Source organism: Rattus rattus, chromosome X, assembly GCF_011064425.1.
Source record: "Rattus rattus isolate New Zealand chromosome X, Rrattus_CSIRO_v1, whole genome shotgun sequence".
In the NCBI taxonomy this organism is placed as follows: Eukaryota; Metazoa; Chordata; class Mammalia; order Rodentia; family Muridae; genus Rattus; species Rattus rattus.
Window position 1 is genome coordinate 83084807 of NC_046172.1, and position 14983 is coordinate 83099789.

Genomic DNA, 14983 nt, shown 5'->3' on the forward strand with positions numbered 1-14983 from the left:
ATGTAAGCTGTTTTCCCTAAGAGAAAATGTAGATTCTGCCTTAGGATATCAGATATAAATCTGATCAAGATCAAAAAAGCGACAGAAGCATGCTGCCCTCTGAGAAACTCCACCCAGCAGCTGTCAGAGACAGAGACAGACACCCACAGCCTATTTTCTATAGAAAATATGAATCTCAGATAAAAGTTACAATAACCTGCATTTATTTAATTTGTTGTTGTTGTGGTTACTGTGTTTTTATCCACCATTTTTGTATTGTTTGTGTTCTTGTAAAGGGATGCTCTGAACTTTTTTTAAAAACAGGAACCATGTTTATTTTTTATTTATTTATTGTGTGAATGTATGTTTGTTCTGCATGTACGTCTATGCACCATATGCTCGTGGTGTCAGAGAAAGGCAGAAGTGGTCACTGGATGCTCTGGGACTAGAGATACACAGATGGTTGTGAGCTACCATGTGAGTTCTGGGAATTGAACATGGGTATTCTAGAAGAGCCAGTGTACTGAACCTGTAAATCATCTCTCTAGATAATTTTAATAATCTTTTAATAAGATTCAAATGATACCTTGTTGCTAAGGACAGACTCCTTTACAGACTACCTTATCATAATATGAGGGTATGGTATTCCCTGTTTCTCCTCCCTCTACAAAATATGCATATGTATAATATCTGGCATATACTCCATGTTAGCAGTGTAATCCTTGTTTGCATATTCACAACTTGAAATACCATAATTCTATGAATCATGTGTTAAAACAGACCTATATATTAAACATGAATGGTAAAGCAATGTAATCTTTTAATGATGGAATATTCCATGCACTAAGTTTCAAGTCACTCTGCTGACTAGGACCTAAAAAGCTTACCACATTTGCAGGAGCAGAATCCAAAAGCCACGCTCACAAGCAGTAGAGCCAGATCAATAAACTGTGGCCCACACTTTCTACTTCCTTTTCAGACAATATAATACTAATTTGATTAGTGATTGATGTTTAACCCCTAGCGTGACAAGTACTTTTGCTAGCATGCTAGATGACATGGTCTGGCATGAATGGCTTTGGCAAAATAACAAATAGGAACAAGACATTCTCTAATAAAATCTGAACCAGACAATACAAAAACCACATAGCTAACACAAATAATCTGATACTGGAGAGTCAGTGTTGCTATTAGAACCTCACACTGATTTGCCCATAAATTGCTGCACCTCCATTAACTGAGGCTTATGTAAAACTGTCTGGGTTTGGGTACTATCTTAGCATGGCTAATGGCCTACCATCTCACCTCCCTCCTGTTTCCAGACTTCTTTATTACAATGGCTATCCTGGTAAATAGTTGAAGATACCTTCTCAAAATAAGTATCTTTTCGCTACATGTTTTGGGTCATAAACAGGACTACTAGGGAAAAGAACCGCTGGCAAAATCATTACCACTCTAAACAAAATTGAAATAATATGTACTTTGTGACTGGGCAGTTGAAAATTACCTTTATAAATGTTACAAGAAACAAAGAAAGAAGTAAAAGAATCCTAAGGAATACATATGGGATGGCAGATCCCTCAAAATTTAAGAGAAACATTGGCTATTTACCTTATTGAAGGGTACATATTAGAGCACTCGTTCCCAGACCAAAAAAATCAGATTAGCTTCGAAAATGCAAAGAACTTTAGGGTGAAGGTTGAATGTTGGTGGGGGGAACCATATTTCTGTAGATAATAGTATCAGTGTAGGAAAAAAATGAAAGCCTGCCACTAGCCAACTGAATCAGCTCCAACAATTACAACAGTGACTTATAGCTACAGTCATAAATAGCAAATCCATAGCTCCAGGTTTCTGCATTTATATTAGGTGCTATAACAAGGTAATGATTTATCTTCTACATCATTTCTTTCAGCACCACGAGTCTAAGAAAAGCAGGTCCTTAATTGCCTTACCTCCCATGTAATTTTTGCTAGGAAAGGTAATGGTTTTAGAAAGAAGTAATGCAGAATTCCTTCTATATTAAAAACTGTATATTTCAAAAATGTCTGATAGGGAGCATCAGCCATATGAAGCTGCTGGATTGCTCCAAGATGGGCAAGATGAAAGACATACTGAAGGGACTTCTGAGCCAAATAAAGGTCACAGGGAATCATTGCAGTAATCACAATATTGATCCACCCCAAGCACCATGGACAATCCCACTACCATACAGTATGCCAACCAACCTCATGCTCAACTTGCTCAGGAAGGCACTAAGCACTATGGGTAAGATTAGTAGAATAACCTCATTTCCTTCTAATTCACTACAAAAAAATTAATTTATGGTTGCAACAGAAGAAGACTATTTCCTTGTCTGTTCATGATTCCTGATCACAATTTATAAGATACTTCCTGTGTCGATAATCTAATGGCCTCCTCCCCCAGGAATAATAATATCAATCAAGTCAGTTGAAATACGAAGTTACTTAAGAGTCCATGTTTTATGCCAGTGTTCAGTGTTCATTTCTGCTCATCGCCACAACAGGAGTCCTTTCTACTGTTCCAATCAGTTCTTAGAAGGCTTGGTTCTCTGCTTCCACATGGGAGCAAGACCTTATGAGAAGCCTGTACCAAGAATTGTTCTGAACTCTGCTTAGCTTTGTCGCCCTTGGAAAATGCTAGTTTTCTCTTTCACTAAAGTAACAGAATTAAAAAAGTAACCTGCTAAACAACAGGCTTACTCTGATAGACATTAATATCTTGGTATGTTGGGAGAGATGAGGGATGAATATTCAAATGGTTAGCACGGTAAACACAGGCCAGAGTATGGCAAATATGTCATGGACAGATTTTGCATTGTACACTTCTCTTTCCCATTAAACTGTTAGATTACATTCTTAAAGCTAGCCACCAAGGTCTAGTCTCTTATTTGGCCACTTCCTCCTCTGGAAGTTGACTACCAAGGTTCAATTATCAGAAATCAAAAGCCCTCTTTTGGCCACCTTAATTAACATGTCTAATTAAAATGAACCAACTCATCAAACATAGGAGTTTTCTGCTTTCCCCTTATAAATTATCATTTGCCTATGGGCCATAAGTGCCTCCTCTCTATCAAGAATCAGTCCTGTGTCCCTCCTGGGCCAATATCCCCTTCCCTTCTCCCTCATCCTCTATCTCCTGTCTCTGTCTCTTATTCCCTGCCCTTTGTCCTTCTGGTGCAAATAAATCTCCTTTGTGCTGAGAACTTGGTGTTGGGATGTCTTGTACCTGCTTTGAGGTCCCTTTAAGTATGATTAAAATTCATTAGATGAATTTATAAAATGATAAAATAATTATTTCAAAAATAACATTTATAGAAGTTGGAGAGATGACTAAACATTTAAAAACAAATGTCGTTCTTTTTTTTTGTTTTGGTTTTTGTGGAAAATATGTTAAAGGTTCAGTCTATGGCAGCTTAGCTGTTTTTTAGGGAATATGGTAAAGAATACCGAGGCAGTAGGAGTGTGCTTCAGGGAGTGTTCACAGCATGGCTGTCAATAAGAAAACAGCAAAGGGTTGAAGGGATGAGATTGACCTTAGAGAGCCGAACCCCCCCCCATAGCGGTTCACAACCTTCTATCACTACAGCCAGGAAATAAGATGTCCTCTAATGATCCTGAAGGCCATCAAGTAAATACAAGGTGCACATGCCTGCATGGATATATAATATGATTTAGATATATAAAATAAAAAAATTGCTTAAAAAGTAATAAAATAAAATAAACAGCATTTATAACTTGCTTTCAAGGGGAATCACTGACTCAAAAGGTCTTATGCAAGATTTTTCAGTAATTATTTTAATGAGATGACAACATTTCCTGATGGTTTTCCTAAAACCATTACAGACTATTAAATAACTAAAAGATTTATGGGGTTTATGTCCCCTTTTAATGATTTAAGAGGATAAAGATTATTTGCTACCTGTCTGAATATAAATAAGTACACGTATCTATTCCTAGAAAAAATATTTTCTTTTCTCTAATTTAACTAAATATGTAATGTGATATACACAATTTTTACTATATGTATAATGGAGGACTTAATGATCAATGGCTTAAAAGCCGCTCACATTTAATATAACCTTCATTAAAATGAGTTACTACTAGTAAAATATAATGCTTGGTGTTAAAAATAAAAAATTTATACTTCATAATAAAGGCTGATAACCATTAAGAACATTAAACTAGTGGCTTTTTCTAATAAATTTGAGGGATAAAAATCACACAGGAAACTTAAAATTTTGTAGTGGTTTAATAAAAACATTTCAGATCCTCTCTGTTCATTCAAGTCTTGTCTCTGAAACAATTTGCCGATCTTGAAGCAAAACGACCTATTTTACATATAGTGGAACATCCAATAGCATAGACAATATACCAGCACAACAAACATGCAGTCTTGCATCCATAAACTATGCAAGTAAAGCGAACTGTAATTTGGCTGAAAGAGCAAAACCACTGAATTTATACATGTTTAAAGAAAGTATATGAAGATGTCTCAAAGAAAGTGAATAGCTTGAATTTGCAGTAACATCTTATTTTAAGGAAACGAATCAATGTTAATAAAGCCAAATTACTCAAAATAACTTGAAGTGAATATTTAAAATCATAACTCATTTTCGGTAAATCTGTATTTATCATGTACTATAATTAGGAAAAGTTAACATGACTAAGATAAACTGAAACATGAAAAATAATTTAAACCCGTTTGTTTTCTCTTACAAATCCACCCTAGGGCATTTCTATTATTTTGGAAATAAAGTCAGACCATTGGCTCCATCACTCTTTCTTCAACTCTCTTCAGAAAACAGACAAGTTCAATGGAGGTAGAAATAGCACGCTGCTAACAGATGTCATCTCAGAATTGTGTTCAGCTTGTTTGTTTTGTTTTTAGTTTTTTTTATTTTATTTTACTGTCCAGATGTTATCCCCTCCAAGTCCACCCCTCTGACCTTCCATATCCATACCCAACCCCCTCTTGTTTCTATGATATTCCACCCCCATCCCCACCCCACAGACCTCCCCCATGCCCTGGGGCCTCAAGTCTTTGAGGGTTAGGTGCATCTTCTGACTGAACCCAGACCCAGGAGTCCTCTGCTGTGTATGTGTTGGGGGCCTCATATCAGCTGGTGTGTGCTGCTGGGTTGATGGCTCAGTGTCTGAGAGATCTTGGGGGTCCAGGTTAGTAGAGACTGCTGGTCTTCTCCTATGGGGTCGCCCTCCTCCTCAGCTTCTTCCAGCTTTTCCCTGACTCAACCACAGGGGTCAGCAACTTCTGTCCATTGGTTGGGTGTAGATATCTGCATCTGACTCTTTCAGCTGCTTGTTGGGTTTTGTGGAGGATCCAGCTCAAGGAGAAGCCCAAGGCCTGACACTATTATTGATGCTATGGTGTTCTCACAAAAAGGGGCCTATCTTGTTTTGTTTTTTGTTCTTTACTATTTTCCTTTTTCTTTTTTGTTTTAAACAGATGGTAACCAAAAAATGAAAACAGCAAAGAGAAGCACTTTAGAAACCATAAAGACAGTTCTCTTTTTTTTGTTTCAGTCAGCAATTTAAAGGTGCTGGGCAATCCAAGGTGGGATAGATGGTACCTTCATATTCAGGTACTGGACAGCTTGTTATGATGGCATCATCTGTAATTCCAAGGGCTTTGTTCCCAGCTTGCTGATAGCCTTCCCCTCCTGGTGAGGGCACTGTTGAATCAGATGCAGAACCTCCCCATGGATGAAGTTAAGACCAGACACCCTGGAAACCTTGGCAGCTGCTACTCAAACTTCAGCCTGGACCATGGACTGGATTTCTGTGGCTGTGCCTGCAGGGCTTTGATCCAGCATGTAATGGGCATTGGCAATTTCCAGAGTGTGTGGACAGCTCCTTCATGTCTTCCAGTACAAAGATGCTCAAGACCTTGAGCCTTCCATTTCCCATTGAGGCCTGGAGGATGCCAAGCACTTTAACATACACTCCAATAGGCAGAGGAATCAGGTGCTCCTTGGATCTCCTTTTAGCCAAAGCCTGCCTGTCCTCAATGGCCTTTAAGGTCATGGCAATGGATTTGTACACAATTTACTACAAATATTTTTTGTCCTCCATGATCATTCCCATGACGGAGAAGACCTTGTGAACTGGAAACCCTCTAATCTTGAAAACACTGTCAACTTCAATGGTACTTAGCAACTAGCTTATAAGCATGGCACAATGTTTTATGTGTTGGGCCTCCATATTCCAGTCAGAGGAAACCCCAACACCTGAGCTCTGGCTTGCTTCACGGCTTCCACTAGCCCCACCAAAGAAATTGTCTTTGCTCCCAAACCCACCATTACTCATCATTTCTCTAGGACTTGGTGAGGTTTGATTGCTCAACAGGCTCACTTCTTCATACAATATGTGGCTAAGCCTGTTGTCTCCTGGCGTGACTTCTTCATAGAAGATCACTGACTAACCTGCTAGACAATGCAGATCTAAACAGCACTGATGGCTACTGTAGAATGCCCGTGCCCAGCCTCACAACCAACTTCACACTTGCTATGCAGCCAATCAGCTACCAGGAAGGGCAGTTGCTACCCTTAATCTCCCAGTCTCTCATGAGATCACAAAGCCCCCTTTCACACGCCTTTTGTTGCTATGCAGAATTGTAAAACTGTGAACCATGCCAACTGCCCAGCAACTGTAACCCAGACACTCACAAGAGTTGAGGCTGGAAGACCTTTGAGAGTTTGAAGCCCACTTGGTTTATACAGTTCCATGATAGTCTGGGCTAAGCTTCCACAGAGAGACCTTGGTTTCAAAAAATTTAAATAAAATAATAGTCTTAAAAATGAAACATTTTCCATATGTAAAATGCTATCTTACATTGTTATAAAGATGCATTTAGACTAGGAAAAATATGTACTAGTCTCTCCATTATTGAATGGGGGTGGTTAGTGTGTGTGTGTGTGTGTGTGTGTGTGTGTGTGTGTGTGTGTGTGTGTGTTCCCAGAGGTCAAAATCGGTAGTTGGATCCCTTGAAGATGGAGTTACTGGTGGTTGGGAGCTGTCAACATTGGTGCTAGGAACCAAACAGGTGTCCTCTGGAAGAACAGCAAGTACTCTGAACCACTGATGTATAATACCAAGTAGTGGCACTCATGGGACTTTTGTTTTGGTTTTAATGGCTTGGTTTAATGAGTTTCACGCACCATTGCCAAGGCCAATTTAGAACTTCAGGCAAACTCATAGACCCACCCTCTCATAGATGAAAATACAGTATACATAATATACACAGAATATATTCATTTCATCAACTGCTTAATAGAATGTGTGTAACTAAGTATTTTAATACGGAAGGGCACTACAACTGATATGGAGTTAGGTGCCAGTGGGTTGAGAGTATACTCTGATTTCCATTGTCAGATAAGGCTTATTCATGCTGGATATGGTGGCTTAACACTGATCAGGCCAGGGCAGGAAGATTAGCAGACATTCAAGGACAGCCTCAGGGATATTGTGAGTTCCAGGCTAGTCAGGGCTACCAAAGGAGACTGTGAGAAATAAAAACCACTAAAATCTCGAAACCTTTGAATGAGAACCTTTACAACCATTAGTGCACACTATTGTAGAAATGGCAAGAAAGCAAAGCAGCCAATGAAAGGTTCTCACAACCCAAGGAAAGCCACATCGTAACTCTGTACTATAAAATTACACTTTTCCAACTTTGCCAAGTACATTATGAATATAAATAAGCTGTAGATTGGAGTCTGTACCTAATCCCAGTTAAATGGTTCATATGTAACTTACTTTCAATGCTTTAGGAACTGGAACTGAGCATAATAGACACATAAATAAAATTAAAAAGCCTCTTTATATAGCCACATTTTAGTAAATTCTGAACTCAAGTCAGTGATAATTCATAATGTAGATCCAGGAATATTACAATATTACACTAAAATCTATTTTTCTTTATAAAATATTATTTGAGGTATTAGGAATTTTAAGGCCTCTTATTGTCAATAAAGGAAAAATTATTTGCCCATCCATTGCTACCAAGGAACTGTTTCTTTTTCTTTTCTTTTTTTTTTTTATCATTATTAACTTGAGTATTTCTTATTTACATTTCGATTGTTATTCCCTTTCCTGGTTTCCAGGCCAACATCCCCATAATCCCTCCCCCTCCCCTTCTATATGGGTGTTCCCCTCCCCATCCTCCCCCCATTACCGACCTCCTCCCGACAATCTAGTTCACTGGGGGTTCAGTCTTAGCAGGACCCAGGGCTTCCCCTTCCACTGCTGATCTTACTAGGATATTCATTGCCATACCTGAGGTCAGAGTCCAGGGTCAGTCCATGTATAAGTCTTTGTGTAGTGGCTTAGTCCCTGGAAGCTCTGGTTGGTTGGCATTGTTGTTCATATGGGGTCTCAATCCCCTTCAAGCTCTTCCAGTCCTTTCTCTGAATCCTTCAACGGGAGTCCTGCTCTCAAGGAACTGTTTCTTAATAATGCATAAAATACTAAGAAGTTTGTTAATAGTTTCTATTTCACTTTTTATTGGTAGTTTGTGCTATTTCAAATTTTAAAAAAAATATGCATGTAGTCTACGTAAAACTTTAACAAGTGAAATTATGTACATAATTATATATAACAAAATTTTAAGCTAATATAATTAATATGCTTTACAGATTAAATAATAAAATTATCTGGGTACACAAATAGATGAACATGCAAATGTCAAAATTTTACTTCAGGAATTACTTTATATAATCAAAATGGAAACAAATATTCCACAATTATCTATGTTTTTAAATCATACATTATTAAAGATGAGAATACCTAAACATAGTTTTAACTATTTGGAACCTGAAAATCAGACACTGTTCTTCTGTTAGATAATCCTGTACTTCTAAACAGAAAAAAACTTGAGGTTAAAGTAATATATCTGATTACTCTAAAAATATCCATGTAGAATGCAAAAGGTATAAATCGTACCAAAATGATAAGAACCAACTACCTGACAGGATTGCTTGTTAAGGACACTCTAAGAGATTCCAGGCAATTGAGGAGTTTCTCATCTGAGATGCCCGATCGCAATTCATGAACATACTCTTGTGAAGAAAGGGTGAACTCATGTTTGTTGTTTTTCAGGCCACCCTACAAAAGAAACAGAAGATACCACTTTAGACAGACAAAAATTTTTTTCTTTAAATCTTGAAAGTAAAAGAAAACATATACTGTTGAGATCTAACCATTAAAAAACAATTTTTCATCACAAAAATTAGAAGTATATCAATATTTTACCTGTGATAAGTGCTAGGAGCACCCCACCTTTTTTAAAACTGGGAATAAGAAGAGGTGCCTTAATCTCAGTAAGGAAACACTCTACCTCCATGTTTTATCCAAAGTCCCACAACTCTTCAAAGAACTGAATGGTAAATTGTACTGTGCATAATACAACGTTTTATATAAACCATTCTTTATAAAACATTTCTCTCATGCATGGAATATGGGTAATAAATATCTCCTATTAAGACACTGCATAAGTGAATATATACATATATATATATATATATATATATATATATATATATATATACCATAGATGCAAAAATGTTAACTCCATTTACTTAAATAGAAATTTTTAATGGACACCTAAAGGTCATGGCTTTAGAGATGCTGTTTATTGACTCTTAGACCAGGAACACTGTGATAGAGATCAAACTTCTGTGCATCTAACAACTCATACTCTTTAAATATGTCTTCATTTTTTGTTGTTGTCTTTTTCTTTAGTTTTACTTTTTTGAGAGCAGGGTTCACTCTGTAACATAGGCTTACTTTGAAATCACTGTGTAGCCCAGGCTGGCCTTAAACTTCTGACAATCCTTCCATGGCAGGTCCACAAATGGTTAAAATTTTAGGCATAAAGTCACCATGATCAACTTTAGAAAGAAATTTAAATTATCTGGATACCCAGATCTTACAAGAAATGGAAACAAGCTAGCATATAAAAGAATAGATAAAGTGCATACAATTATATTTTTCACAATATTTGAAGTTTAAACATAAGTTAATGGTTGACATTATAAAAACATGATACCATGTTAAAGATAGAATGATTTTTGAAAATAAATTATTTTAATAGTTTCATTACAGAAATAAAGAATCCAACAGAACATTGTGGTACACATTTTATCCCAGCACTTAAGAAGCAGAGGCAGTTGGATCTCTGAGTTCAAGGCCAGACTGTTTTGCATAGTGAGTTCTAGGACAGCAAGGACTACACATTTAAAAGAACAAGAGTCCAGGGAATAGATAACTGAGCATAACAATTACTGAGATTTCAGGACTAACATATAAATATTGTGAACTTCAGATAATTGATTTATTCTTTCTACGCTACTTTCCCAGTATTGAATAAAGAAATGAAGCTACAGGTATTTAACTCTGAAATCTCTATTTAAAAACTGTTAGTGTGAGTATCTTCAGCATAATCAATATAGCACAACATAATATTAAAGAAATAACCCTGAAACAAAACAGTGCAATAGATTAAACTAAATCTCACTGTACTTAATAGGGCTGTAATACACGAATGGCTTATTATTAACATCCTGTTCTGATACTGAACAAAGGCAACAACTAGATAATGGATGGGTAATAATTGAAATTTTAATTAGCTGCTCTGTATGAGATTAATGAAAATTACCACTGTGCCCATTTGATCTTTAAAAAATAATGCAGACCAAGTTAGCAGTTAGAGTACACCACGCAATTCCAAAGCTAGGTGAATAAAATGTCTTCCAAATTTGAAGACATTCCTTAATTTGAAATTCACTAGAATGTAGAAACTTTTAAGGCTATGCTTGAATTATTTTAAGACAGTAACAGAGAACTAAAAGGGAATTGGGCCACACCCTCCACTGCTCTAAACTAAAACTTCATATCAAAACTACAAAAGCAATGTTCTAATGGGAACATTCTAAGTATGCAGCAGAGATATTTGCTTCTGAGTTTAGTGACTTGAAACAAATATTTTTCTTTCATTTTTCAATGTAAAACAGATTTACTTTTAATTTGAGAAAAGGGTTCAGAGTTCTTAGTTGTGAACATAATACTGGATTGCACATAGGTCTTTCAGCTGTAGTATGTACAGATACCAATTACTATCCATTGCAATGGAATACTGGTCCTTCTTTATCTTTTTTGATGACTTTTAGTTGAAAATTGATTTTATTTGATATTAGAATGGCTACTCCACCTTGCTTCTTGCGAACATTTGCTTGCAAAGTTGTTTTCCAGCCTTTCACTCTGAGGTAGTGTCTGTCTTTGTCTCTGAGGTGTGTTTCCTGTAGGCAGCAGAATGCGGGGTCCTCCTTGCATATCCAGTTTGTTAATCTATGTCTTTTTTTATTGGGAGTTGAGGCTATTGATGTTGAGAGATATTATGAATAGTGATTATTGCTTCCTGTTATATTCATATTTGGATGTGAGGTTATGTTTGTGCTTTTCTTCTCTTTGTTTTTGTTGCCAAGGCGATTAGTTTCTTGCTTCTTCTAGGGTGTAGCTTGCCTTCTTTAGGCTTTTACCATTTATTATCCTTTTGTAGCACTGGATTTGTGAAAGATATTGTGTAAATTTGGTTTTGTCATGGAATATCTTGGTTTCTCCATCTATGTTAATTGAGAGTTTTTGCAGGATACAGTAACCTGGGCTGGCATTTGTGTTCTCTTAGGGTCTGTATGACATCTGTCCAGGATCTTCTGGCTTTCATATTCTCTGGCGAAAAGTCTGTGGTGATTCTGATAGGTCTGCCTTTATATGTTACTTGACCTTTTTCCCTTACTGCTTTTAATATTCTTTCTTTATTTTGTGCGTTTGGTGTTTTGACTATTATGTGACGGGAGGTGTTTCTTTTCTGGTTCAATCTATTTGAAGTGCTGTATGCTTCTTGTATGCTTATGGGTATCTCTTTCTTTAGGTTAGGGAAGTTTTCTTCTATGATTTTGTTGAAGATATTTACTGGTCCTTTGAGCTGGGAGTCTTCACTCTCTTCTATACCTATTATCCTTAGATTTGATCTTCTCATTGAGTCCTGGTTTTGTATGTTTTGGACCAGTATTTTTTTCTGCTTTACTATTATCTTTGACAGTTAGTGATGATTTCTATGGAATCTTCTGCTCCTGAGATTCTCTCTTCTATCTCTTATATTCTGTTGGTGAAGCTTGTATCTATGGCTCCTTGTCTCTTCTTTTGGTTTTCTATATCCAGGGTTGTTTCCATGTGTTGTTTCTTGATTGCTTCTATTTCCATTTTTAATTCCTTGAACTGTTTGATTGTGTTTTCCTGGAATTCTTTCAGGGATTTTTGTGATTCCTCTCTGTAGGCTTCTACTTGTTTATTTATGTTTTCCTGTGTTTCTCTAAGGGAGTTCTTCATGTCTTTCTTGAAGTCCTCCAGCATCATGATCAAATATGATTTTGAAACTAGATTTTGCTTTTCTGGTGTGTTTTGGATATTCAGTGTTTGCTTTGGTGGGGAGAATTGGGGCTCCGATGATGCCATGTAGTCTTGGTTTCTGTTGCTTGGGTTCCTCGCATGCCTCTCGCCATCAGATTATCTCTAGTGTTACTTTGTTCTTCTATTTCTGACAGTGGCTAGACTGTCCTATAAGCCTGTGTGTCAGGGGGGCTGTAGACCTGTTTTCCTGTTTTCTTTCAGCCAGTTATGGGAACAGAGTGTTCTGCTTTCGGGCTTGTAGTTTTTCCTATCTATACATCTTCAGCTGTTCCTGTGGGCCTGTGTCTTGAGTTCACCAGGCAGATCGCTTGGAGCAGGAAGGTTTGTCTTACCTGTGGTCCCAAGGCTCAAGTTTGCTAGTGGGGTGTTGCTTATGAGCACTCCGCGGCGGCAACAACCAGGAAGATTTGCGCTGCCCTTTCCGGGAGCTTCTGGGCACAGGGTTCCAGATGGCGTTTGGTGTTTTCCTCTGGAATCAGTAATGTGGGCAGAATGTAGTCTCTTCTGGTTTCGCAGGCGTGTCTGCCTCTCTGAAGGTTCAGCTCTCCCTCCCACGGGATTTGGCTGCAGAGAACTGTTTATCTGGTCGGTCCCTTCAGGTTCCGGCGGTGTCTCAGACGCAGGGGACCTGCTGCTCCTGTGCCCTTATCTCCAGGAACCCAGAGGCCGTATACAGTTTCCTCTTGGGCCAGGGATGTGGGCAGGGGTGGGCAGTGTTGGTGGTCTCTTCCGCTCTGCAGTCTCAGGAGTGCCCACCTGTCCGTTCGGTGAGCTCTCTCTCCCATGGGGTTTGGGAGCAGTGAGCTGCTGCGGGCTGGGATCATCGAGTTTGGGAATCCCGCTAAAATCCGGAAGTGTGTATCCAGAAGTTCATTTCTTAAAATATAACTTATTTAATATAAAAACTTGGACTTCATTAATGAAGGGAGAAACCATTTGCTAGTGAAAGCAAATTTTAATGCTTAATAATATTCAGCAGTGGTCTTTATGGGTAATAACCAATGAGTTGGATTCTTTCGTTTGTATCTAACAATAAATGGGGAGGCCATCCTATACTTAAAACTTGCCGGTAATTGCCTTATGAAACCTATCAAGCAATTACTGTGAACATTGTGCATATGGGTGGATGACATCAAGTAACTCTTTCAAACTGTAAGCGGTGCCTAACAGTTTTGAGAGATCTCATCACTGCTCATATTACTTGAGGATAAAAAACGAAAGTAAGTATTGTGTCTGTCTTTCAAATGAGAGAGGCCCTTGAAATATATCAGATAATAAAATATAAACAGAGAAAACTAATCCAAAGATTTTTGACCCGGGTTGCAAACCAGGCAATATGAACATTGTAAAAGGGAAATGTAACTATCTTTATTTTCGGTAACCTTTAAGTTAAGTTTGGTGAACTTTAATATTATGAATGTACACAAAAGCTACAGTAGAAATAGCAGCTCATCTAGTTACTACAGATAGTTTTCACTATACTAGACACACCACAACTGTGGAAGTACTTGAAATATCCATGCTCATTTCATACAACCCGTCACCCTCTTCTGTAATTAAAAAATAGCATAAGGAAGTATCTTACAATTTCTCAATCTGTAAACTATTTTGAAATAGTGGAAACATGCATAAAGTTATGAGAAACAATTCACAAAAATCTCCTGTTGTCCCTAATCATAGCATCTTACTAAGAAACATTCTAATATCACAGCTGTAATATTGATGTTGTCAAAAACCCAAATATCTTATTCAGAGTGTCCTGATGTTACCTACATTTATTTGTATATGTGGTATACGTGTTCTGTATGAATATAATTGTGTATAATCTTATCATCTGTAGATTAATACAGTCAAATCTAGACAGTTCAATTCCCAGAAAGATTCTTCATGCTGCCCTTCCATAACTACATCCATAGTCCTATCACAACTTTCTAATCTGAAAGTCAGTAATCTGTTTGACATTTGTATAATTTGTATTTGCAAATGTTACATACATGTTTGATATTATACCCTATGTTTCAATCTAGAATGCCCTCTGTTATACATCATAATACCACAGAGACTTATACAGATCACTGAATAAACAAACAGAGCATGCTTATTAATAAATGGCATCTCACAGTATAGCTATTACTACAGATTATGTAGCCATTTACCAATTGAAGAACAATTTTAGTGATTAGGCATAAACTTCGTTAGAACCTCCATCTGTAGATAAGTATATGAAAATATCTTATAAGGTCTTAGTATATTAGAATTTTTGAAAATATTTGAATACTATATCTTAGAGCAAATGTTTTCATTTTTATCACTATGCATTTGATATTTGGCAATAAAATATATGATTCCAGGATGGTACACAAAGTCTCATCACTGTCACCAAGGATCCTAAAGTACAGACATGTTAAGAAGTGGTGACCTGCTTCTTGTATTATGAAATTATATTGTGTATACCCTATTCAGCAATTTGAGAAAAGAGGACGAATCCCTATATAAAT

The 14983-nt window shown here is 37.2% G+C and overlaps 1 protein-coding gene and 1 pseudogene across 1 annotated transcript in view; both read right to left on the reverse strand.

Annotated features, from left to right (window-relative positions):
- Positions 1–9360, reverse strand: part of Diaph2 (diaphanous related formin 2) — a 186704-nt gene extending 177344 nt beyond the window's left edge. The window contains exons 1-2 of the mRNA XM_032889437.1: positions 9355–9360; positions 8983–9122 (exon numbers count right to left, since the gene is read on the reverse strand). Coding sequence (XP_032745328.1) covers positions 8983–9122; positions 9355–9360 — 146 coding nt within the window. The remainder of the gene's footprint in view (positions 1–8982; positions 9123–9354) is intronic.
- On the reverse strand, positions 5618–6329 carry LOC116888925 (annotated as a pseudogene).
- Positions 9361–14983: the final 5623 nt, after the last annotated feature.